General features: G+C 35.3%; 1 protein-coding gene and 1 long non-coding RNA gene across 2 annotated transcripts in view; one reads left to right on the forward strand and one right to left on the reverse strand.

Moving 5' to 3' along the window:
- Positions 1–26,583, reverse strand: part of LOC134795393 (uncharacterized) — a 548,375-nt gene that overhangs the window by 157,182 nt on the left and 364,610 nt on the right. The gene's annotated exons all lie outside the window — the stretch shown is intronic.
- The window catches only part of LOC134795386 (collagen alpha-1(IX) chain-like), a 215,548-nt gene that overhangs the window by 136,683 nt on the left and 52,282 nt on the right, over positions 1–26,583 (forward strand). Inside the window, exons 4-6 of the mRNA XM_063767220.1 lie at positions 21,906–21,977; positions 22,521–22,571; positions 25,953–26,037. Of these exons, the coding sequence (XP_063623290.1) occupies positions 21,906–21,977; positions 22,521–22,571; positions 25,953–26,037 (208 nt within the window). The remainder of the gene's footprint in view (positions 1–21,905; positions 21,978–22,520; positions 22,572–25,952; positions 26,038–26,583) is intronic.

Consider the following 26,583-nt stretch of genomic DNA (forward strand, 5'->3'; position numbering starts at 1 on the left):
TGATGCCTTGTAGTTTTTGCCTGTGAATGTGATATTTAGTTTTATGTTAGTCCAATGAGGGACGAGTTTTTACTGAGCAGTGTACTTACTTATACATTTTATACACGTGTATTGTAACAACGCTGAAGCTTATACTATTTTTATCGTCCATTTATATTTAATAATCACATGATTTTATTAGCATTTGTCTGTTTGTAAATTAAAAGTCAAATTTGAACCCACTTTCTGGTTACCGATAGAGTTAATTTTATCACATGACAACTAGGTCACATTCAATACAAAGCGTCTGATCATCATGAATCAATCTAATATGATGATGCATTTATATTTTACGCTAATAGCTACAAAAAGCTTTCAGATGGATAATTTACCATTGAACTTAATACGTAGCGATCTTATTTTGCTCTATAAAATGTCGCTAGAAGAGAATTGTACCTACGGAATTCTCCACACAAATCGTTTAGTAATTCCATCACTGCAAACTTGTAAGCTCATAGCATGGGTCTCATAATTACAAATACTACGAGCACTAGTTGTCGTTTTGGTCAGCTATAGAAAGTATCTGTCTAATAGCGTACCGCCGTTTGTGAGCCCGGTCAACTTAGTGCACCGAGTCCAGCTCGTTTCATATCTTGAATGGCGATTCAACAGGAACGTCCAGTTTAAATGTGAAACTCGGGAACTAATTTAAATGTTGGCCATTCGAGCATAAGATGAATGGAATTTGAACCATCCATACAAATTTTAGTGCTATAAGTACCTAACAAAAGCTAAAATGCTATTTATTTCACATAAAAGCTTGAATTTTAACTTATATTTCATGAAATTCTTCAAATAAGAAATGTCATTAAAGACAAGAATGTAAAATTATATTATTATAATAAAGCAATATCTATCTTTAATTCAATTAGCTATCTAAATCAAGTAGCTGTGCGTTTGAAGCTCAATTCTCATAGATAATAACATTTCTTGGAAAATTCCATTGTGTTATAATGTGAAACATTTTGCGGTGCCCTTTAATCATGAATATTTCGAACTAAAATTATGGTTAGGTAGGTATGCGAAAGTGAAGCAACTAAAGCGCCTACTAAAATATGTAATGCAAATTTGTCCGTCAGACTTGTTTAAGGCCAGATCCACATCAGGCGTAAGCGTGTAATTTAGTACCAAACGTTGCAGTGTAATTAATCTAAACGAGGTGTTTTAACTTTAAACACGGGACTATTATTTCATCAAAAAGAATACATTTCTAATTTTATTGAAGATAATATTATATTATTATCGAAACTAGAGTTTTAAATATCACAAATTATTCACTCAGTACTTTGTACTTAGATCCACAGATATATTATTTGTGCTTAGATGCCACCTTCACCAATGAATCGAAGTCACATTTTTATAGTTCGAATACTTTCAAATTTCTCAACTTTTCAATGACCAGTAGTTTGAATAAGATACACAATATACAATTACCGTCTACTAGCACTAACATTAGTCTGCTAAATAAGTACCAGAATCGCGCACCGAGAGTTTTGCACTATTCAGTCGTTACGTGCTTCCGCAGGTAGCTTGCTTAGCTTAACTATACTTGATATAATAGAATCGTCATTACACATCATATTAGGTTGAACTAATGGCACCAGAAGGCTACTGAACAGGCTATCCGTTCGCAAACCAAACCGCTGATTGCTTCGAGATTGGGGGTGGTCCAAAACAATTATGTGACCGCAAATGATCGCCCAGGCTCGGCCAAACACGGATAGGCTATTTATCCGTTGGCTGTGTATTCAAAGCATTCACCCGGCGCAATGACCAGTAACCATGGTGGAACGAGTTAAAAGGAAAAGTATCAGACGACCGCTTTCAGATAACAACTACCTATGTCAGCTGTTACAATGCGATAAAAACACGTAAAAGGTGATTAGGTGAGGACACAACCGCAAATAGATTTTTTTATAATATGGCCGGAGAGCCATGTGAGGGATAGAGCTCATCATATTTTTTTTCTTTTATATAAGCGGTCTGCTATACGACGATTGTAAGGCATTTCGGAATAACACAAGTATGTGTAATCCAGATTACGATTGATTATAAAAGCGAGCCTAGGACTATAGTATGACAGATAATCTTAGATAAGACAGAGAACTTTATAAAGTAAATTTCATCTTCATTTTCATCTTCTTCTTTATCTTTTCTTTTGTTTTAGTTTCACAATAAGCCAGCATTATATCATTTTACCAGATTATCAGGCTAGTAGGTATTATTTTATACGTAGGTATTAATTAACATGATTTAGACACAGATACAATATGTTTTCCATGATTAGCTAACTTTGCTTACAATTAGCGAAGGGGAACCAATAATATATAGGGGAATGCTTATTGATTTTTAATAAACGATAGGTACTTAGTTTTATGCAGATTATTTTACCATTTCGTTTGTACGTTATCCGTTTATAATGACTCTAGCTTTTGCCCGCGACTTCGTCTGCGTGGAATTAGTGACACTGACAGCAGCTAAAGTAGGTATAGCGCCTGGATAATGCTAATAGCAATCATTCAATTCGCGCATTGCTTACTTCTATTATTAGGCAATTCATTAACTCTTTCAATTCCACCCTCCTTTGCAATCTCTCCATGGATGATTTTCCACAAAAAAACTATCCTATGTCCTTCCCCGGGACTCAAACTATCTCTATACTTACCAAATTTCAACTAAATCGGTTCAGCGGCTTAAGCGTGAAGAGGTAACAGACAGACAGACAGACAGACACACTTTCGCCTTCTAATATTATAGTATATATATGGATTATTTTTAGTATGGATAGTATGGACTGGTGACATATAATCTTGATTCTTCAATACTTGGATAGATAGACCGAGATTATTTTAAACAAATAAGCAATGATATTCAAATCAAGCGGCACAATAACAAGGCATACCGAGCCAGACAATTACGAAAGGCAATTAATAAGTCTTAAGAGTAATTAGCAGAAGATAAAAATTATTCTAGTATCACAAGATTTTAATAGCGTATAATTACATCTTGAGACTTTCAAAGCGTTATCAAGTTTAAGTGGTGATATTAAATTAAATCTGTGAACTTGAGACTGAACGATGGGCACGAACACGCCGAGCAAGACATGTGTGTGTTGTCTAGTGTTGCTTGTGATTGTGGGGATCAGTTTAGCGGTGATATCTTCTCTGCCATACAGCGAGCCAGTGCAGCGGATTGGGATGGCGGAGAAGCTAAGCTTATGGAGCCCATCACATAACCAACCTAAAGCTGTTGAAGCGGTGAGTGCTTCAATAGTTCATAAATATTATCTGTATCTGTGGTTTTCTACGATGATTACAAAATATGTATATACATCAAGTATGTGTGTGTATTTTCTGCTAGTAGTTGCGGGCATAATTTATGTATAAAGCCTAGGTAAGTCCGAACACGCGCAGTGCAGCCATTAAAACGTAGCCGTTCCGCGATGATCGCTCTTAGGTACACTCTACGAGTAAAGTTTTTACAGTTTAACATGTCTAGGCTCCATATATGGAAAGTTGGAAACCAGAGATGTTGCAGTAATTTGATATATTTTTTTACTTTTGTATTGACGACCAAAGTTAAAACAAAACATTTTTAATTTTTAATATTATGTATTTAGGCTAATCATTTTTTGCTATGTATAATTTTTGATGTACTTTTAATGTCACTTTTCAAAGTCACCGGGCAATTTACATATAGAATTGTATTGACATACATATATTTCAGATAGATGCGTCAAAACAAAATCTATCAGCTTATTTAGTTGCGGTCGCGAGACACCGCATTTTGTCACGTGTTTGCGTCAGTTATAGGACATTACGCGGTAGTGCAACTAAACAGATACATGTATAAAATAAAAAGTTGCGGTCGACTGTACAAAGCCTCGTTACAAAAGTTGTAAAAATTGGGCATCAGCCCGCTGTGTGACCTCTATCACATTTTATTCCCTCCTTAACTCGCCCACCTTAACATTATACGATTCAAATAAACGATCAGGACCAGAAATTTATTGGTACAATCAAAACTGAATAGGTCGGCGTAACGGTAGTCTTATAAAACGTCCACCCCTTACTGTTACAATGTTATAGCTCCTTTGCCAATTTTCCCTGATCTTATAAGAAATGGGAAGAGAAAAGACGCTTATGTGTTGAACGCTTAGCTCAGTTTCTTCTATTTTCTCTTTACTTATTCTTTCCAATACTGACCATTAGATATTTAAAGAACTTTACTCCTAGCCCCTAAATTATAGCATATAATATAAAATTTTGCATTAACAGTGATTGAGTAAATGTACAATATTTTGCTTTTCTTGAACTTGAACATATTAAATCCTTTTAATCCCATAAAAAATTGTAATACATACTTTTAAACAATTTAGAATTTCAATTAGTCTTTCAGAAGACAGAAGAAGGCAAATTAAAAACCGGGCAAGTGCGAGTCGGACTCGCGCACGAAGGGTTCCGTACCATAATGAAAAAAAAACGGAAAAAAATGCAAAAAAAAGGTCACCCATCCAAGTACTGACCACGCCCGACGTTGCTTAACTTTGGTCACAAATCACGTTTGTTGTATGGGAGCCCCATTTAAATCTTTATTTTATTCTGTTTTTGGTATTTGTTGTTATAGCGGCAACAGAAATACATCATCTGTGAAAATTTCAACTGTATCTTACGTATCTCACGAACCGTGATAGCTAGCTATCACGGTTCGTGAGATACAGCCTGGTGACAGACAGACGGACGGACGGACAGCGAAGTCTTAGTAATAGGGTCCCGTTTTACCTTTTGGGTACGGAACCCTAAAAATAGACACCGACCTTAGAACTGTTATTTACGGTAAATCCAAGACTTTTACATTACGAATATCAATGCATGTTTTGCGAAACTACAAAATCACGAAACTCTTGAGAAGTAAATTATCACGTGACATTATTTCTAGCAGTTTTCCCTTTGAGGATGACGTGCGGGACGTAATGCGAAAAGCTTAGGCTCATTCTCCTTAAAGGTTTTACTTTTGACATCATAATCTTGACCTTATTATTTTACCCTAAATACACATCAAAGTATCTAAATATTCAGTTGAGTCGAATCGAAATGTTCAGTTCAGAATGTGACCCATGCACGAGTACTAGGCTAACCGTATGCTTGTTTAGTATTATCATAGTATTAGGTATTCGATGTCTTATCTTGAATATTATGTTTTTTTGAAGTGAAAACTTCTTTAGCGGCGCTGTGCACTTTTTGAGGTGGGGAAAAATGATAAACTCTAGGCAGCGTAAGGCGTAACGCGTAAGGCGTCTCTCCTCTCTTTCTACCGCACGGCGAAAATGTATGCCTGAGCCTGCTGTTTCATGTAGGCGACGCAGGGCGCTTGTATGACTTATGTTATGTGTGACGGACAATGTCATTGTTTTTTGATTTAAATGCCATCTAGTGAGTTTCCCTCAAACTGGTTTTAATATAACGGTAGTACCAGTAGTAGTCACAGTGATGTGCTTAGGGGTTTCAAGTAATGCGACGATACAACGCTAGATGGCGTTAACCTCAATTATACATAGTGCTGCAGACATTTTGCACTATATGGCCATGGCCCTGTTATTAATATTTTGAGTTACAATGTCGTTGAGTTTTCACTTCTGCCGGCACTCCCGGAGTGCAACCCGTTGTTTTTTTTTATTAAGCTTTATTGATCAATTATAACATAAACAAAGAAAGGAATGGTTTTAATATTTTATGACAAATATTCCCACCTTTAATATCCACCTTTAACACTTCCTTCCGAACAATAAAACCCCTGATGATAGAACCTTTATTTCCTCTCGTATTCTGTTTTGTTTGTAAATTGACATTTCCGCTTGACCCCATTTTAAAATATTCATAAATGGTGGCTATCCGAAATCGCTATTTTATATTGGCTAGCGGTCGGGACTCGAAAATTGTTATCGTGTTCGGTTTTGTTTTAAATCCTAGTGGTTAAGCTTTTAATATTTTTCGGAACAGTGTTGAAAAACTGGCGCATACAGTAATGCTTTCTAACACCTAGGTAACAACCCTGACCACGTACCACGTACGTACATATACGAATGTTAAATCAAACAATTTAAATCATAGAGTTTCAAGTGGCGGCTGCAGCGATGTATTTGTATCGTAAAAAATTGTTCCTGTTTTTGTGCTTATATCTCACGGATCATAGCAATGTAATCAATTTGGAACCATGGAACCGTAACTACGCACAGTTATACAAATTGAAGGCGTATTGTGACTTTTTTGGTTGAAGAAATGTCAATTTTGACTCTAAAAAATCAGATCCATAACTAATCCAGATCTAATTCATAACCCGTACGCCTGTTAATCTCACTGTCGACAGTAGTGTCGGCTTAGGTCTGAAGTACCCATTCATAAATGTTTGTTTCTTGAGCGACATTGCGGACGAAGTTCAGAAAAAATATTATACGGAATTTCAAGTGTATAAAAAGGACCAATATTCTTTTAGCCACGCGGGTACCTACCTAATAATTTGCCTCTACATAGATGGTGTACCTAATTTTTGTTTTGTGCACTTAGTAGGCTTCTGAATAGATCGTTGAGTGAGTCAGAACCGACGGCATGATTGTGATATAACATAAAAGTAGATATTCCACTTACGTACAGTCCATTTCTTATCGCTTTCGTCCATACTTGAGCCGCGATACGTATAACAATTTGCAGTTAAATAAAACGTTACTATCATGTGCAAAGGCGCCTTGCAATGGTATCTCATATTACAGCATTTAACTAAAACCCTTTCCCGGTAAAAATATTACCAGGAAGTCGGGGATTATCTGTTGGGTGTAAGATAACATTTTTGTGTGTAATTGGTAGATCGCTTTAAGGCGCCGTCAGTTCAGGTCCTTCTTCGAACGCAGCTCTTTAAGTCTTTAAGTACGGCCGTGCGTGCCCGCGCACGGATATCATTGTTATTGAACTATTACCTACTTTTAGTTATTGTTAACTTATAAAAAAAAGTACCTATTCGATAAGTTTTATCAAAAATATCGTTACGCATTTTTGCAAGCAATTTTCATGGCTTTTCTGCAACTATAGTTAAAATTATATTGCTGACGTTAAGTTCATGTACCTAATCAGAATAAACATACTCTTCAAAAATGTTTTACTCAAGTATAATAATATCCTTTACACTTTACAGCAACAAAAACAACTCATGAGTTAAGAATACAACACACGCCAACTGAGCGTTGTACAACAGTTAATAAATTAAAATTTTCACATTAAGAGCACACAGTTTGTTTAAATATTATTACGCTATTGGGGTGATATATACTGCTGGAGCTGGAGGCTGGAACAATATATTCATTACTGCTGTGTACTTTACGCAAGGAGCCAACAATGAGTGAATTTTTAAATTTAATTTCGTGACGCAGAAGTGTAAAAGCAAGATTGTTATTGCAATTTTCTGGATAAAACGACTACAAGCCGTATTCGTACAATGAGATACGTCAAATACTAGCTATTGAAACGATATGGATCGGATATGTCAGTGTCAAACAAGTGTCAAAATTGACGTTTCTTCAAACAAAAACGTCACTGCGTATTATTATTATAAGAAATGACTGTAATGACATACAGATTATTTCAAATCTGAGGAAGTATGCTAGTTAAAATAGAGTATAGGTAAAGAAAAATAAATCTTATAATTTCCGTTTAGTAGGTATAAACGGTACCTACCTTTTACTTAGTACTTAGGTAGCTAAAATATATGATGATACTTTCATTTCCTTGTACAAGGTATATTTGATAATTTAATGATACGATTTATATTATTTGTTCACATGGTTTTCCTTTAAGACTCAAAGTACATATTTAAATAGCGAAAAACAACGCGTGTAATACTCTCTCATTTTTTCACAAACAACGTTATGTCCTTACGTAAATATTGACGGGAGCTGTTATAATGAGGCGTTTGCAAATATTCCCTTTGACGTCCCAAGGTGCAAAATAATTGGGATCTCACTACCGGCAAACTGAAAATGTTGGTCCCGTTTGACGTGGTTTTTAGGGTTCCGTACCCAAAGGGTAAAACGGGACCCTATTACTAAGACTTCGCTGTCCGTCCGTCCGTCCGTCCGTCCGTCCGTCCGTCCGTCCGTCCGTCCGTCTGTCACCAGGCTGTATCTCACGAACCGTGATAGCTAGACAGTTGAAATTTTCACAGATGATGTATTTCTGTTGCCGCTATAACAACAAATACTAAAAACAGAATAAAATAAAGATTTAAATGGGGCTCCCATACAACAAACGTGATTTTTGACCAAAGTTAAGCAACGTCGGGAGTGGTCAGTACTTGGATGGGTGACCGTTTGTTTTTTGCTTTTTTTTTTGTTTTTTTTTTTATATGGTACGGAACCCTTCGTGCGCGAGTCCGACTCGCACTTGCCCGATTTTTTAGTCTTCATTGTTTTGGTTTGAGAAGTCTGCGTTAACAAATGTTTTGCTGATGCTTGCTTGCTGTTTATTTCATCGCTAAAATGAATTAATGAATAAGGGCCTTGCAAGTGCCTTGTACTTGGTCCACTTTTGTCTGAATAGGTACGCGTTTTGGCTTAAACCACTCAAGATAACATGTTGATAATAAGGGTTGTGATTAAAAATATTTTAATCGCTGACTTTTTAGATATTAGGCAATTGTAAAGAGCCCTAGTTCAATTATGGTTGCGTACTATTATTACAAAATACAGGATTTAGTTATCAACCATTCTTAATTAGGAATCAGAATAGTAGTTTATGTGACTGCTACATAATGAAAGGCATTAAAATAAGAGTGTGGGTTTATGAAACGAATGAAATGAGTTTCATAATAGTATCACACGAGTGTTTTAATGCCTAATTATGTACAGTTACATACACTGCTTTATCTACACATATATTATAAACTTTCTATGATATATTCACTAACCTCATATTACAGCCGACATTGGGGCACTTTCCTCTCTGGCGGAACTCGCGGATAAGAGCTGGCGTCTCCGAAATATCTTTATCGCACAATTTACACGAAACTTTTGTTATAGTTACTTTAAAAACAACAAAACAAATTATTTTTTACTTACAAATTAATTAAAATATAAACTGTACGTCAAATGGCGGCAAAGGAAAACTTTTTTCACGTATGTCACGCATCCGTAGTTTTTTTTTAATTTAGAGACAAACTAGAGTCGGGGTCGATTACCATATCGTCCGATACCAACTTACATACGGGATTTGTCAATATTGTATGCAATTGTCATTTGATATCGAATAAAACGTCATGACGACTGATATTAGAATAGGGGTCAAATCAAATTGCTTTTTTTATTCAGAGATGTTCGAAATTTAAAATGCATTACCAAATCGATTTTGATATAGTAATGAAGCTATTACCACATTTTCACAGATAAGAAATTTGCTGTAACAAAACAGTTTATCGTAATGTGGGCCATTATTTACGGATTTTGAAGGCGTCATAGAGAGTTTATGATATGTGTGTAGATAAAATGGTTATTAGTATTACCGTCTTATACAGAGGAAGCTCCGTTAAATTTTGAATGTAACTAGAAAATAGGTATACTGCACCTTATTTTCTTACCATTAAAAATGCTTATTATGGTTAACTGATTATTATAAGGATATCAGAATAGCCAATAACCTGACCGACCCCGAAAACATCAAGAGTGATATTTCAAAACGCCGACAACGCCCTCTATCAATTTCATTTACACGTCACTGGTATTGTGGGACCTTATCCGATGATCCCGGAAACCGGTTGAGCCTTAATAAATCACCGGCTGGTGAAAAAATTAGCGTTATTTTTTGAGGATCGGGGTCACTCGTCATTTAGCCGGGGCATTCTATTATCGGAGCGGGTGCGACCATTTTTTACCTAGCCGATAAAGGGGTCGACCCTATAAACTTTTGTAAGGGTTGCCGGTTGCAGAGTTGCAGATTTTTCTCGTTGCTTGTAGTGCATTTTTAACTTTTTATTTCCGAATCCAATCCGCTTTTATTTTTTAGCACGATATACGTATCTACTGATTGTATTTGCCATGTTGAATTGAAACTAAAAAGTAAAATCGTTTCTAACAAATTTGAACAATTTTTGTTAAACATTGAGGTGCTCATTTGAAAGTAGATAAAGTTTTAAAGGCTTTTAAAATCTATTTTCATTTCAAATTCTATGAAGTTAATAGTAGTCCATTGTTGTCAAAACTGGACGAGTATCGATGGCATCCATAATAGCTGACTAAAATCTTAAAATTAGGGGCATACCTACTTAGTATCTTTTTTGAGTCATGTCATGTAGACTTAAAAAATGTACTAAAATAAACTGACTAATGATACTGCTATGTATACGTGATTAGGCCAAGATCGGCAAGATCAAATAGATTTACGCCCTTATAAATAAATCTTTACAATTCTCAATGAGTTAAGTTCATGTTTTACCTTTCTTACAAATACATTATTGAAAATGACAAATTAAGACAAACGATTAATATCTACGACACCCGGCCATGTATTCCAAATGTATGTAGACTCACATAAAATATTTATTTACTTAATTGATTTACAAGTTGTTACTCCCGTATGGGTCCATTATACTCTATTTTACCCTGAGTAATCATGTAACTAAACTAATCCTCTTATTGTCAATTTTATGATGCCCACGGGCTCCATTTTACGAAATAAGCTGCTTATCGTCTTTCATGTTTTAACTGCCGTACGAAAAATAATAATGCTATTTTAGTAATGTGTTTTTTTACGTTTCCAAAATATAGGAATTACCAAGGAAATAGAGACATTAAGTACTATGTTTTGGCGTCTTGAAATTGGTAGCAGCGGCTTAAGATTTAGGTTTAACATTAAAATTTAATTGCACTTGTCTAAGTATTAATAATTCGATTCATAACTTTTATTAGCATATAAGCTTCTACTTCATTTTTTACTCTAAAATAAGACACAGAAAAAAGACACTAAAAATGAATTCACTTTTGAAGTCACAAAAATCAAAGACCACTTTGAGCAAGAGCAAGTATTTTTCAACCGACGAAAAAAAAAACGGAGGAGGTTCTCAAGTCGACGCGTATATTTTTTTTTTTTTTTATGTATGACCACGCATAACTTTTTACAGAGATGTTCGATTTTGATAATTATTTTTTTATTGGAAAGGGTATACCCCGAAGTTGGTCCCATATAAATTTGGAAAAAAAAATCCAACCTTAAGGGTAGGAAAATAGGGGATGATTGATTTTTTCACTCACCGATTGTAACGTATGACCACGCATAACCTTTTACAGAGTAGTCGTAATAATAATAAAAATTTGGAAAAAATCCTACCCTAAGGGTGGGACAATAGGGGTAATTTATTTATATTACAGAACAAAATAATAGTTAAAGTAGGATTATTAATATAACAGTTAATAGCTAAAGCAAGGTAGGTAGCTATTTTAAAAGTAATCAAAAATTAAGCATGTAATAATTTGTATAAATTATAGCCACAGAAAATTATAAAATAAAAACTTTTTAACAAAAAAAATAACCGCCGAAAAAAAACTAAAAGGAAATAAAAAAACCGGCACTAACACGAAACGAGTCGACCAACAAAAACAATAGCACACTGAAAAGAAAAAAATAATTATTTTGTCTTCAATAACGCAAGTGAATACCTATGAACTATGTATATACATACTTCTGAAATCAATCACACAAATCTGCGTATTTATATATTTACAATCTGTTATTTTTAGAGTCGGTGCCAGCCTCAAACAAACTTGAGCACCTTAGTGAAGCACCTGCACCGACTCCAAAAATAACAGATTGTAAATATATAAATACGCAGATTTGTGTGATTGATTTCAGAAGTATGTATATACATAGTTCATAGGTATTCACTTGCGTTATTGAAGACAAAATAATTATTTTTTTCTTTTCAGTGTGCTATTGTTTTTGTTGGTCGACTCGTTTCGTGTTATAATTAAAAGCTGTCAAGGAAATCTAAATTTGCTGGCTCGGCGTTCAACGGCTCGGCTGGGCGACCGTGCATATACATCTGAAACTATTAATTAGAAAACATTGCAGAAAATACTCCGGTTTGAATGCAAAAAATAGCTTGTGTTAGTTCTAAAATGATAATTGAAATAAAATATACATAAATAAAATAAATTCGAAAAATGGTTTGTAATTCGTCTAAAATAATTTATCATTGGTGCACAACTGGTATGTAAGTTACATTTTCAAGGTCAATAATCCTAATAAGTAGATACCTACCTACTTGAGTATTTTGCAATTTTCATAACAACTGTAGGTTAGTGTATTAAATTTTAGTTACTATTACCATAGTAACGTTAACAAAACTATGCTTAGCAAAAAAAAACATCAAGCATATATTTTATGCAGTCTTAACTTAATCTAAGTATTTGCCCAATCTATTTCATACGCACATTGTTAGCGCCACCTTTTTCCCCTAGATACAAACACACATACATATGATATATACACATATAATGTGTATGTACAGTCGCTTTTCGATGAAGGAATACATCGTGAGGAAACCGGACTAATCCCAATAAGGTCTAGTTTACCCTCTGGGTTGGAAGATCAGATGGATGGCAGTCGCTTAAAAACTATTGTCTACGCCAATTTTCGGGATTAGTTGCCAAGCGGACCCCTGGCTACCATGAGCCGTGGCAGTGTTATTCACATGTATAGGTAAGTATTTGCATCTTTAATATAAAATGCGTTAGTTTGTCGCGGAAAAATCCAACAAAGTTTCATTAACTCCAATTTCCTCTTTGAAAGTTTAACAAATGGCAATAATTATTAGGTACTAACAAAGAAAAACTTAGGAAGTTGGTCGTTTTCCTTCTTTCGTTTAAAAAATGTTGAGAAAACCTGATGTTGGGCAATTTTAATAGTTTTCAGTTCCTAATTCTAATAATTATTAAAATAAATACCCCATTCTCCACTGAGCCTCGTTTTGCCCAGGACTCCTTTACTTTCTTATAAATTGGTGATCGATTACCTAAAGTTTCGGCATAACGACTTACAAACCTATTCGGATTTCGAGATAATCACAAGATCTTGACACGATTTAGAGATCAACTAGATCTAAATTAGATATCGACTAGATGTGACTTGGATATCTAAGTCATAACTTGTCGGAAAACGTCAAATTTGACATATATATCTTACAAATATCTTTAAATTATCCGTATCGTAACTTGTTGAAGTCTAGTAGAAATCTAATTCATTTTCCGAATCGAGCCGTTAGACTTCCTCCTTAAGCATTTATAAAGTCCCTAGAGCACCGGATGCAAAGGCAGCTGCAATCTCGTGTTCATTAAAGCCGAATTCGACTTCGAGTCAAGGCGAGCTTTGAGTCGAAATCACGAGATCCAATTACAGCGACGAATTAAATCGCCACTGTGTCGCTCGATGGATATTTTGTCATTTAGATTGACGTTTTTCATGCAATGCAGCGGCAGCAAAACAGCGACACAATATAGTCGGAACTGATTTTTTTTACCTTCATGTGGGTATTTAGAGTGTGTTTTCACGCGTGAACTAGTTAACAGCTCTTTTATAATACGTATAAATTACACAATTATGTATAAAGGATTAATTAGCCTTTCGTATTTTTTTATAGCATATTATTGTGTTAAGGGATATGTCCGATATTTAGGTTTATAGAACTTTATTTTACTCCAAGAAATAATACATTTCGCTTAAGAGAAACTTGACTACAACAGAACTAAATATAAATAATCAGTAAGTATAGCGAGTGCATGCGTTTGCGTACTCGCTTATAAAACTCTTAACTAAAACTTAAAAATAAATAAATACTATATAACTTATGTTTCGTAACTACCATATTTCCAATCCCAGATATAATTTCGTCCGCATTTCAAAAGTTTCCTTATGTTTCTATTCGAAATAAGTTACTGCGACAATTTCATTTTCATTTAACATTAGAAAAAAATTAATACCCGTATTTGTGCATCGTAGTCAACAACTGCAAAATGTTTATCTTCTTGTATAACTAAAGTATTTCAACAATAAAAATAATCTGGACGGCACACACTCCTTGCAAACTCCACTTTTAAAATGAAAATAAATTCTTGTGTAATCCTATCAGGCTTATTTATTTTATCTGGCGGATTGCGAAGTTCTGGAGTTAAAAGATTGAAAAAAATTCCTTATGCGGATATAGATTAGGTTGTTTTCTTAGAAATGTACAACTTTGCTGGTCTCTCGTTTTCCCTCTTTTTGTTCGACTACGGCGAAGCAAAACGAGGGTTATGATTTTGACTGATACTTAAGTATGTGGGTATATTGTATGTTCATCTTTTCCCTCATTATACTTGAATGATATTTTAGCTACCATAACATAGCATATAACAAAGTGTCTACATATTATAACTGCGATTATAAAACGCCAGACCAGATTTCGATGGACGGATGGATTCAAAGTCCATCGAAATCTGATCAGGCGTTTTTGCGTGATAGAGGAGTAAACATTCAAACTTTCATATTTCTAATATTATTTGAAATTATATGTATAAACCACGCTCATCCCTGGTTGACCTGAAATCATTGACATATTTATATCTAGGACAGGCCTTACGGGCACTAAAAATGGTACTAATTCAGAGGTGTCACTCACGAATTCGAGCTAATCGTGCAATCTAACGCAACTCTACCAATCGCGCGCGTGATGCGAACTCATCAACTAATCGCGTTGTAGCGGTGTCACACCGCTGTACTGGCCCCATTCATACCTCATTCTTATTGCCCGTAAGTTGCCAGTCCTGAGATATCTAAGTCAATGCCTGAAATATTTTAAACGGACGTAAGTAGTGGGACGTAAGAGTAGGTATTCGTTTTTAGGGTTCCGTAACTCAAAAGGAAAAAACGGAACCCTTATAGGATCACTCGTGCGTCTGTCTGTCCGTCCGTCTGTCACAGCCTATTTGCTCCAAAACTACTGGACCAATTAAGTTGAAATTTGGTATACATATGGAAGTCTGTGACCCAAAGACGGACATGTAATAAAAACAAATGAATTTTTAGCATAGGGGGAATATGAGAAAATTTAAAAACAAAGTTTGGCAAACCATATCGTGTTAGCGTGTTACATATTAAATGAAATGGGCTTATTTTGAGGATCTCACATATAACTTTTTTATAATTTTGTCTGAAATAGTTTAGAAGTTATGTAAGAAAATAGGCAAAAATATACCATTCCCCCCCTTAACTCCGATACTACTGTGTCTAGAGTTTTGAAAAAAATACACATAAGTAATAGTTCTTCACCTCTAGATGACAGGAAAACCTATTAGAAATCTACAGTCAAGCGTGAGTCGGACTTAAGAAAACAAAAACGCGGTTGGGCTGTTTTAGGGACACAGTCGTAATGGTTTACGTGAAACGTGGTGTGGACAGCTTTCGAGAAGGCCGAAGGCCGAGCTACGCGTAGGGCCGAAGGCCCGAAGCGTCCCCCAGAGGCTTTTTGAAACGCACGGCCGCAGGCCGAGTTGCGGGAGGTTAGTGCTCAAACACAGAACAATTATAGTAAAAGTGTCTGAATGCGAAGGTCGAAGACCCTGAAGGCCCGGAGCCTCCGACATGTGCATGCTTCCTGCAAAGGAGATCGTCGATTTTGTTCTATATTTTGCTAAGCGATTGAGCCCGCTCCATGAAATCAGATCAGACGCACTACTTACTTGTACATACCTAATATAATTATGAAACAAATCGTTATAATTTCTAGATTATTAAGGTGAAAACAGAGCAGAATCACTATATAACGGGAATTTTGATAATTCTTGTGATAAAAACTAGAAGATCAACCTGAGTAAAAGGTTTAGGTACATAATTAATTTTAAATAACTAGTGTACAAGTTATTTAAGAAAATAGGCAAAAAATACCAGATAAAGGAGAGGGCTTTAGCTCCGAAACTGCTGGGCGTATATTTTGGGAAACGCGATAAATAGTTATTTTACCTATAGATTACTGGAAAAACGTAATATAAGAAGTCTGCAGTTAAGCATGAGCCGGACTTAAGAATAAATATTGCGGATAAGCTTTATCAGGGCCACAGCCGCAATTGTTTACGTGAAACGTGGTGTGGACAGCTAGTGCGAAGGTCTAGGCCAAGCTCTGCGTTGGCCCGAAGGCCTGAAGCATCCGAGAGAGGTGCACCAAACACCAAAGTTCGCAAATTGAGGGGATATTTCTCTTTCATTCCAATGAAACCGTAATTAGAGTGAAAGAGAGAATGCCCACAATTTGCGAACTTCGATTTTCGTGGTTATAGCCCTGTTACCTTGAAATAACAGAGATACCTACACCTAACCAATGCAAAAATTAAAAAATAAATAATAATTGCGTAACTAACTATCCTCTGATTGCTCAGTTAAAAAACATGGAAAAGCCGGGGCGTGCTCCTTGCCAGCCGTGTGTGGAATAATTGAATGAACAGTTGAATGTACCTACTTAAGAACTTCGCTTTGCTCGCTCGTTCGAAAATGTGTGCAGTACGGAACCCTTGGGACGCGAGTTCGACTCGCACTTGACCGGCTTTTTTCAAATATTCTTTCGATTCGAACGTGCACCTAAATGATGTCTTTTTTAGATATCGTTTTGATGTCAGGTGTCAGGCTTGTTATCTGTCGTGCGTCTTTTTTGCCCTGACTTGTCCTTACATATACACGACACGCGCGCGCAAATCATAAGTAACTAAGTCGTATCATCAGATAGGTATCGTTTTGATGTTAGGTGCACGTTCGAATTGGCCTGATGGGTTAGATGGGTCACTTAAATACCTACCGAGAAACTTAACAAAAGCCTAAAAAAACATTTTAACGAATATGGAAATTTGAACAGCGTGGATTTCATTTTATCAGTAAAACAAGCGTGGTTTTCCGTCCCCATGTATGCGTAGTACGTTATTTATTTTCAGGTGAAGGTACCTTTTTTATCGAGCCCGCTTTTTCCACGCCATCGAATGGAAAAAACCGAATAGCTAAAGGAATATAACAAAAAGTTCCGGTCTTCCTGTTGCAATAAAAATTTGCGCTGTTGTACATACGAAAGGCATTTTTATTTTAAAACGTGTTTAAAGCGAGGTCTTTTGTATTGCATTCTTTCCGCACTAATACGGAATAAGGGATAAATGAAGTAAAAAGGTTACGTTAATTTTTTTTCTGTGTACCTATTTAGTTAGCGTTAGTTTTTAGAGTATCCATTTTTTTATTTCTTTTTAGAATTTAATTAATGAATTTTACAACTTTTATTTTTTCATTGTCTGAACCTTTTTCATTTCATTTATTTATTTAACCAAATTACATTTTACAGCAAATTGCCAAACATGAAAGTTATAGGTCACAGTACAAAAATATAAAATGATTAATTACATAAATAGCATTTTGTTAAATCATAAGGTAAACACGTATACATTTCAGTTTATAGGTAGGTCAACCTTAGCACCCATAAAGATAAGGACACATCGTCAGGTGACAAGCAAAAGGCACTAATTACTAAAAAAAAATTAAACAAAAATCGACCTTCTTTTAGTACTAATATGGTTCACTATGGCTATGAACTTGTGGTGGTACTTAGTGAGTTTTGCTTGTCACCCGACGACATATGGACATGGCGAAACTATAAGAGTTCTTATTTTACTACGGAACCATAAAGAAAGAGATGTTTTTGTAACTATACGGACCAAGATGGTTCAACCAAAGACTGCTCATTATAAATAGGATTATAATATATATAGTACGCAATATTTTATATCAATAGGTATATAATATATATTTGATATTTGATATGAAAACAGCATGTTCGCATAGCTGTATGCCTCAGGATAGTTAGGATGCATAAACCGACTTCCGTTGAAGTAACAAGCGAGCTTGTGTATCCAGGTGTATGTGTTATGGGTACATTGTAGTGGTGCCGTGTAGTTAACAACCGATAGTTCAATGTTAGGAACAACAATTTGGGTATTGCAGTTTGGGGCTTACCAGACACCTACTGTGCATGATGTACGTACTGTGTTCTTAATTAATATCAATAAATTATTCTATTCTATAATTAAGATAAGATGTTTTGTGGTATCAATAGTATCTATTACCTTTTTAATTGTTTCGTTTAATTTTTTAATTTAATTTAATGAGCATGATTTAGTTTTTACATTTATCTATATACATCTTAATTGGGAAGTTATGAAACTATTTATAAAACTTAAAATAAGCATGATTAATAAAGATATAGTACATTATTGCAGAGGCCGGGAAAGGGCAATTCGTGGATGAGTTTCGATTCGACGAATCCACGAATTGCTATTCCTGCCGAGGCATATATAGTGCTTTTCTCCAAACATGCGAGGAAATAAGGTAAAATAATTATTTAAGCATCACTCAAATCAAACCTTCACATCAAAATGTCAAAAACTATGACGCATTTAAATATTTTTTTATAAGTTAAAGGCACAAACTTATTCTGCCATTCAGTACCATTCAATATTCAGTTCATTCAATATAATTGTGCAATATAATAGTTGGTGAAACTAATTTGTCAGTCAGTAAGAACCAGGAAAACTATACCCATCCTTTTCTTTTGGGTGCTAGTACTAGTGTAAGACAAAGATAGTATGATTCTCTCTGTCTATGTTTGAAATGAGAAAGTCATTTGACAAACTATATAAGCTTTATGAACACCGATGACATCCTTAAAAAAATATAAAAATAATCTTTGATTTTATTAGGCAGTATTCACACGATCATACACGAGCACAACGGTCTTGTAAGAACGAGACAAGTAAGGTCGTTTATCTTACTATCTCACTCTATCCTATAGCTTGAAATGATAGCTGATCGGGTCGTGTAGACGCGGCTCGCGGTTATAATAATAGGCTGTTTGCGTTTTTTATTTTTAAAAAGTAAAAAACACTACAGTAATAAGTTATTACTGTAGTGTTTTTTTACTTCCCGTCCGCTAGAGCAGGACAGCGATAGTTTGATTTTTTTTTAAATTAGAGTTTGACAATAACGAAGAACTTCGCGTACTATTTTTGCTACAATAAGGTGAACATTTCCGAGCATATTGGAGAAAAAGAGTTTTACTAAAGGTGCAATTATGGCGGAAACTAAAATCGTCAATAAGGTCCCTTTTCATAGATAATGTTATATGTTTGTACTGTGCAACGAGCTATCTGGATTACAGTGGCTTCGGGTTTAGTTGAATACAGTAAGTACTCTAGCGCGGTGGGTGCGCGTAACTTGCTTGTGCGTAGGGGAAACTCGTAAATACGTTAAAATGTGTGTAAATACAAATGTCACAATGTTTTCTAATATGCATTGCAACCAAATAAGGTAGATACTTGATAGAATAATTTGTAGTGAATTCATTACATGTGCATTTAATAGGTAAGTAGTTATTTGTTACCCAATCGTCGGTCTTACAAGGAGTCTACACGATTCCGTAAGTTATATTATTGAAATATTTAAAAAATACACCCGTATGGTGGCTGATAGATATAGGTTTATATGTATATCTATTTTCACTCGAAATCACGTATATAGGTGCTTACACAAATAATTGTGTCTGTGAATTTGTCATTCGATTTAATATTTATCTCAAAATCAACACCTCAATGCAAACGGCGATCTGTAGGTGACTGCTGATAGACACAACACACCAATCCAATTTTGGAACTCTGGATTGAGTAGGATTCAATTTAGAAAAATAAAGTTTTTTTATGTGATATATCGAAAAACATTTCTTTAAGCTGAGGGAAGCAACGGGAACCCTCTCGCAGGCAGCTTTCTCGCGCAAAGGCTTTCCATCGCGATGCAACTCGGGAATGCTGCCTGCGTGATGGGCACCTTGCCAAGAGGCCAAGGTTAGTTTTAGGTATTTTTATTTTTTCTAGTTAGGGTTAGTTTTAGTAGTTTTATAAGCAACCATAATTTTCTTTTATTCAACCTTCATCGTTATTGTAGCCTCTGTATTTATCATCTTTTCAATAAATAATATCGATTGCTTTAAGCTTGTTAGTAATAAATACCTAATCTAAAAAATATATTATTATTCCTCAATTCACGACTACTTAATAAAAAATGAGTATTTTTTCCATTTAAAACCGAGAACCCCCCCACATTCGCTAAAAAGAATAAGCGAAAGTAAACGTCCATTAGCCTCGTATTTTGTTCCCACGGAGAGTTGTCTATATTTGGATCAACGTTTCATCTCCTTAAAATCCAGTCCCCATAGGACCGAGTACTAATAATTTCTTATGAATACAAATAATACAGATTTATTTTAAAATATGACAGATATTCCCTTGCTCAATTTTAGATGTAAAATATCGTTAAAATGTCTGCTCTCTACTGCGTAATTATCTTCAAACAGTTTTTATACATGAAAACTATGTAAATAATTATTAGAACATTTAACAATTACATATAGTATATTTATTTTAATTACAATGATAGTAATGAATGTAATGATGGTCTACTTTAAATGTATATTAACATACCTACCACAATTTAATAATTTTAAAACGTCTAATTTTGGACCAAAGTAGGCACATTTTACGGTACCTCTAGGTACAGTCAGCAGCAGAAGTTGCTAAGCGGGCGAGGTGTTCAAAATTATCTGGACGCGACTTTATTGTTAAAAGAATAAGAGCGTGTCAAGGTAATTTTGAACACCTCGCCCGCTTAGCAACTTCTGCTGCTGACTGTACTTATTTGTTATTTAAAAGGGGTTCAGTTATTGTTTAACTTCTCGTTAAACAGCAACTGAACAAAGATTCCAAAATTGAAAAGCTAAAATTTGAATCAGAGTTTTAAGTACTTTGCTACTTAGTAGGTACAGGGTGCATACAACATTTTTCACTGGTCAAATATAGGTCATGTCATCTGTCTCTACTGAAATGATAGGTACACAAGTGCGGAACAAATATTAACAAGTAGCCATACCGTAAAACTATAAAACTTTGCCCTTTAACATAACTTTGCCCACCGCGTCACAGTTCAGTAGATGTGCAATAACTTAAAAGTAGTTACAGATACACTTTCTTCACTTTCTTCAGAAAGTGTATCTGTAGGTACCTTTTTTTTTGACGCAGGGGAAATGCGTTTATGCATTCACCCCCGGGCTGGGGAGGCCCATTGGGGGGGTGATATGTGGGACTCGCTCCTCCCATAACTCCCTCTGCTAGTCAGAGAGAAGAATACCCACTAATACCCCTGCGGCGTTTCCGTCTATACCGTGAGGGGGGTGCAATGGGGTCGCAAGGACGTCACCACGACACCCCCCCCCCCCCCCATATCTGTAAGTACCTAACTACTTTGCCATTTAACATAACTTTGCCCACCGCGTCACAGTTCAGTAAAAGCGAAATAACTTGAAAGTAGTTACAGATACATTTTCTTCACTTTATTCAGAAAGTGTATCTGTACCTAACTACTTTGCCATTTAACGTAACTTTTCCCACCGCGTCACAGTTCAGTAAAAGCGAAATAACTTGAAAGTAAGTTACAGTAGATACACTTTCTTCTCTATCTTCAGAAAGTGTATCTGTCTGTAACCACTTTTAAGTTATTTCGCTTTTACTGAACTGTGACGCAGTGGGCAAAGTTATGTTAAAGGGCAGTGTTTTATACTTTTACGGTACTTCAAGCAAGTGCGATTTTCGATGAACTAACTAGTGTACTGCGAATGAGTCACGAACGTCAGTAAGTAATAAAATTTTAGTGTGCGGTTGATAAGTTGTCAGACTACTAAAGGTACTAGTGATGTGGAAAAGTGTCGTAACCTTAGTTATCATACAGGGTGCGTTTCAAGAGCTGAAGTTGTACGGATCCCCGTCACAGGCTGAAGTGCAATGTGTCAACACGTTCGAGGTAAGTGAGTTTTGTTTTGTGGTGGATTTGAACAGTTTTTATATTTTTTTCGTACTAAATGTAAATTTCAAATTACAATGGAGTTCTGAACAATATTTGGTATTTTGTTTTATATATTTTATATTTAACTACGCAGCTGAAGTGTTGGCATAAAAAATATTTATCAATTTTGCTTATAGCAGCTACTTATGGCGTTTTACCACATTAAGGTGGTTTTACTGAAGAAAAATCAAACTGATTCCTCAGTAAATCATTTTGACTTATAGAAGTATCAATAAATTGTTATTATTTATAAATTATATAAATCAACAGTAGATACCTAATTATTGCTGGTTTCTGTGATACGTTTTGCTTAGTAAATACAATTATTTTTACTTAAATATTAAATTGCGTAATTGTGATACATTACAGATTGTACATTTTTTTCTATTTCTTTTTTTAATGCACAATGTAATTTTACTATATTATTAACGAAATATCCGATTCTACTCATCTAAAAAAAAAGTACTCTACAGAAATGTAAATTTTTTAACGTTTTGACAGGAAATGGGTAAAGGGAGCGGTGCAGACGAGATTGACATTGACAATTTTTTGGTGATTACTATAATTATGATTTCTTATTTATGTTGGATTTGACTCACTAACACTGAGGAGTTCTGGTGGCACATTCATATTTAATGTGTCAAAATAACACGTTTTGCACTTCGTGGTGTCCAAACTAACATCTTTTTGCACAATACTTATTACTAACAATGCAATTGTGAACGTTCGTTATATATGTATAACACTTACCTAACTGAAAAAAAAATCTTTTTGTCATTTTTTAAATATCGGCAAACCTCATTGTTTGAAAACATTTGATAGAAGACTATTCTACATTATTATCAAATAAATATAAGAAAAACAATTTTGTGACATAGATAATATAAGTATACCTACTTGCATTAAACAAATATAAAAATAACTAGGTACTTTTTTAAATTTTATTCGTGTAATTTAATCGATTCATTCCAGAATTAAGTCATTCTGGATTCCGATTGTAATAGGGGCCATTTTAAATTACCGTATACTATAAACTGTTAACTTGACAAATATACTTGTACAATTAAGAATACATTAATAATTGTTAATATTGTTATAAATGTACCTAATTGATGACAGCATTACTGAGCACTCCTTTATCTGATACGATATTGCGGCCATCGTCCTGCTCACAATAGGTGATTAAATTAACAAAAGTGCATTGAGCGTTATCGGTATTCAATCAAATTATAGGCCGGCGAAGTGCCTTAGGCTGTCATAATACATCGGAACTTTATTTTTTGCAATACAAGTAATAAAAATTGATTGTTGTACGAACGAACATCCATTTCGTTTTCTAGGATTGAATCGTAGTAATAGAAAATCGTTCACAGGTTGACTTTATTCTTTGTTGGGTTGGGAAATGATTTCGAATGTGAGAATAGCGATCCACAGTAAATATTGCAGATTTATTATGATTGATTTGAATAATAAACATACGTTGGCTTATCTTCATTTTACGTTATTATTTAGTGTATGCAGACACACGTTGTATAAGTATTATAAAATTTTAAACTAAAAAACCAATGTTTATAAATTACAGTTAGGTACAATTACATGTAGGTATAAGTATATACTTAGATTTTCTCAATTACTTACAGTGACAGTTAGGCTAGCTTTACTTATATACTTATACTTACTAAAATATCTAGAATGCATTTTTCAGTTTGTAATTACTAATTAAAGCTTTATTTTAAAACTGTTACAAATTTATGTCATATTTGACGGAATTATAAAAAACAATATACCTTTAAAATCACAATAACAAAACTTATAAACTATTATTAAAATTAAGTATCCACTTAATAAATTAAAACTATTAAAATAAATAAATAAAACTTACCCACCTAACTTAGGTCCCCCAGATCTGTACCCTGCGGAAGCCAAGGGTGCCCATATAAGGCTAGCTACATTCCCACTCTGAATAGCTATTATGCCTATAGGAATGAGCCAGCCCTAAGATCACCCGTAGTTTCAATCAGTCTTTTTTATAAAATATTTATCTTATATAACACATGCTTGCTTTTTCAATAAACCTGCATAGCTACCTCAATCTCCAACTAACCCAATTACTAGAAACCCTACCAGACACTAGAGATATAAACACTACCAACCACAATTCGCACTTTTGGAAGGTTAACAGCTAAAGTGGTACCGAGATAATCAAGTGTGCCTGTCAACAGACTTATGCCCTGTACCCGTACCATGAGTCACTGACAGTGTCAAAACTGACATTTAAGCTAACGTCTACGTAATGTACTTTCTATACATCTAGCTCGCACTAGTATGCGAGGACGAGCGAGATGCACAGAAAGTAAGTTATTTTGCCAGTGCCAAACTGGTGGTAGCAACACTGTAGTTTATCGACAAGCCTGCTTAAACTACGGTTGATGTAATTTTAATCAATGTTCCGATGTTATTTGATTCTTAAAGAGGTAGGGTAAATCGTCAATTACTGGCCACCGGCTAATAACTGGCCACCCTAAACTATAAATGAATTCAATTCATCTATAAACAGAATTCATTATATACAGGTTTCAATAACTAGCAATCCTTCAATAACTAGCCACCTTATACTAAAATGAATTATTTTGATAGGCGAATAGAATTCATGTTTAGTTTAGGGTGACCAGTTACTAACAGGTGGCCAGTTATTGACGAATTACCCTAAGTAAGACTATAACGAAATAATTAGAAGCGATAGCCAATCGATAGAGCCAATCAATGTTCCTGTCAACACATTAATCAGGTTACCGCGCTTGGCAATCGCTTAAATTGGGGTTGCAAATGATCAATAGCGATTGTTAATCTTACGTGCTGACAAGCGCACTTCATTGTCTCGGGACTATTTTATTAAAGGTATTATTTTAGGGCCGACACATATGGATGGTATCAGACAATTTGAATGGGAAAGGCATGGCCGCCAGCCTTGGAACATTTAATAACTGGAAGTCGCCTTTAAGAGCTTACCCCTCTGCCGAAAAACTTGCACAATTGTGCAAACTTTTGTATGGACTGACATGGCTATTTGTACGCTACGTACAAATCATGTAGAAATAGCAATCCGTTTGACGTCCTCTCCCCGCAAATCGGCAGACTGTTTCGTATAGAAAATGACAGCCATGACGACTTACTTACTAAATGCTCGAAGCCGCAAGCTGACTTCACATTTTTCCTACAAAGCAACTGAGATGCAATTTATTTGTGTTGACTTTATTTTATGCGCATTTAGTTTTCATGACACACGCGTGCGTTTTTTGTGGCGGACACATACGTAGTTGCGGTTGAAAATTCTGAGTGAATTCGGTTTGTCAAGAATACGGGTTTATTTTTAATTGTTATTTATAAATAGTGTAAAAAAACAATATCCGACCGTTCAGGCTGAATTTCCAATCTAACTACCTACCAAATTATATGTACAATCGCCTGCGCTCGCGGTGTTCCACCCTTAGGACGATACTCGTATGAACGCCTTGCAGGTAGCAGGTAGTAAGGATTAAGGCAATTTTTAGGGTTCCGTACCCAAAGGGTAAAACGGGACCCTATTACTAAGACTCCGCTGTCCGTCCGTCCGTCCGTCCGTCCGACAGTTGAAATTTTCACAGATGATGTATTTCTGTTGCCGCTATAACAACAAATACTAAAAAGTACGGAACCCTCGGTGGGCGAGTCCGACTCGCACTCGTCCGGTTTTTTTTTAAACTGGAACACCGCGAACGCAGGCGATGGTAAATACAGTCATACATATTATGTATTAGGCCTTAACCGAATGCAGTCACGAGTAAATATAGGTATTTGACTCAAACTAACCAGTAAAATTGGGACCATCCAGTATACTAAAACGAACATTCGGCAGAAATAACAACCCCTTTACTAATTACTTTACTTACACAGGTGGACCAAGAAGAAGGAGACGCGGAAGGCTCAGGCCGCTTCGGTACGATGCCTCCTTTCCCGCCTCCGCCGCCCGGACTAGACGGTATTAACTCGTACAGTCGACGTCAAAGATATGTTTACACTTTTGCACCTTGTCCCTTTGTAATAAGGCGAAAAATATCTTTGACGTCGACTGTACTTGGTATCTGTATCTTTAGGTATTTAAATTAAAGTAAACAAACAATTTGTACATTTTCGGGTAGTTATAACATTTATTGGTTAACCGACCAATTACAAAACCACCTGGATCTGTCACTGAACGACCTGACTTTAACCTACATTATTTGATCGTGTAATGTTTTCATCTACCCTCAACTGGCTTAAGGAGCCATTTGAGGGTAGATTTTGTTTACTTTTATTTAAATACCTGAAGGTACAGAGTATAGTTATTTAGGGTCGCTATATAAGCAGCATGACATGTTCTGTAATTCATATGAAAATGTGACGTGTGACATTATAGCGGCATTTCCACTTTTTTATCACAAATCTATGCATAGTTAGCTTAGACGAACTCTAGCCTATTGGTACGGCTTGCAAACTGGAGGTCATCTGTTTGTACCAATGAGTTTTTCGAAATACCAAATATCCT

This window comes from Cydia splendana, chromosome 12 (assembly GCF_910591565.1).
Source record: "Cydia splendana chromosome 12, ilCydSple1.2, whole genome shotgun sequence".
NCBI lineage: Eukaryota > Metazoa > Arthropoda > Insecta > Lepidoptera > Tortricidae > Cydia > Cydia splendana.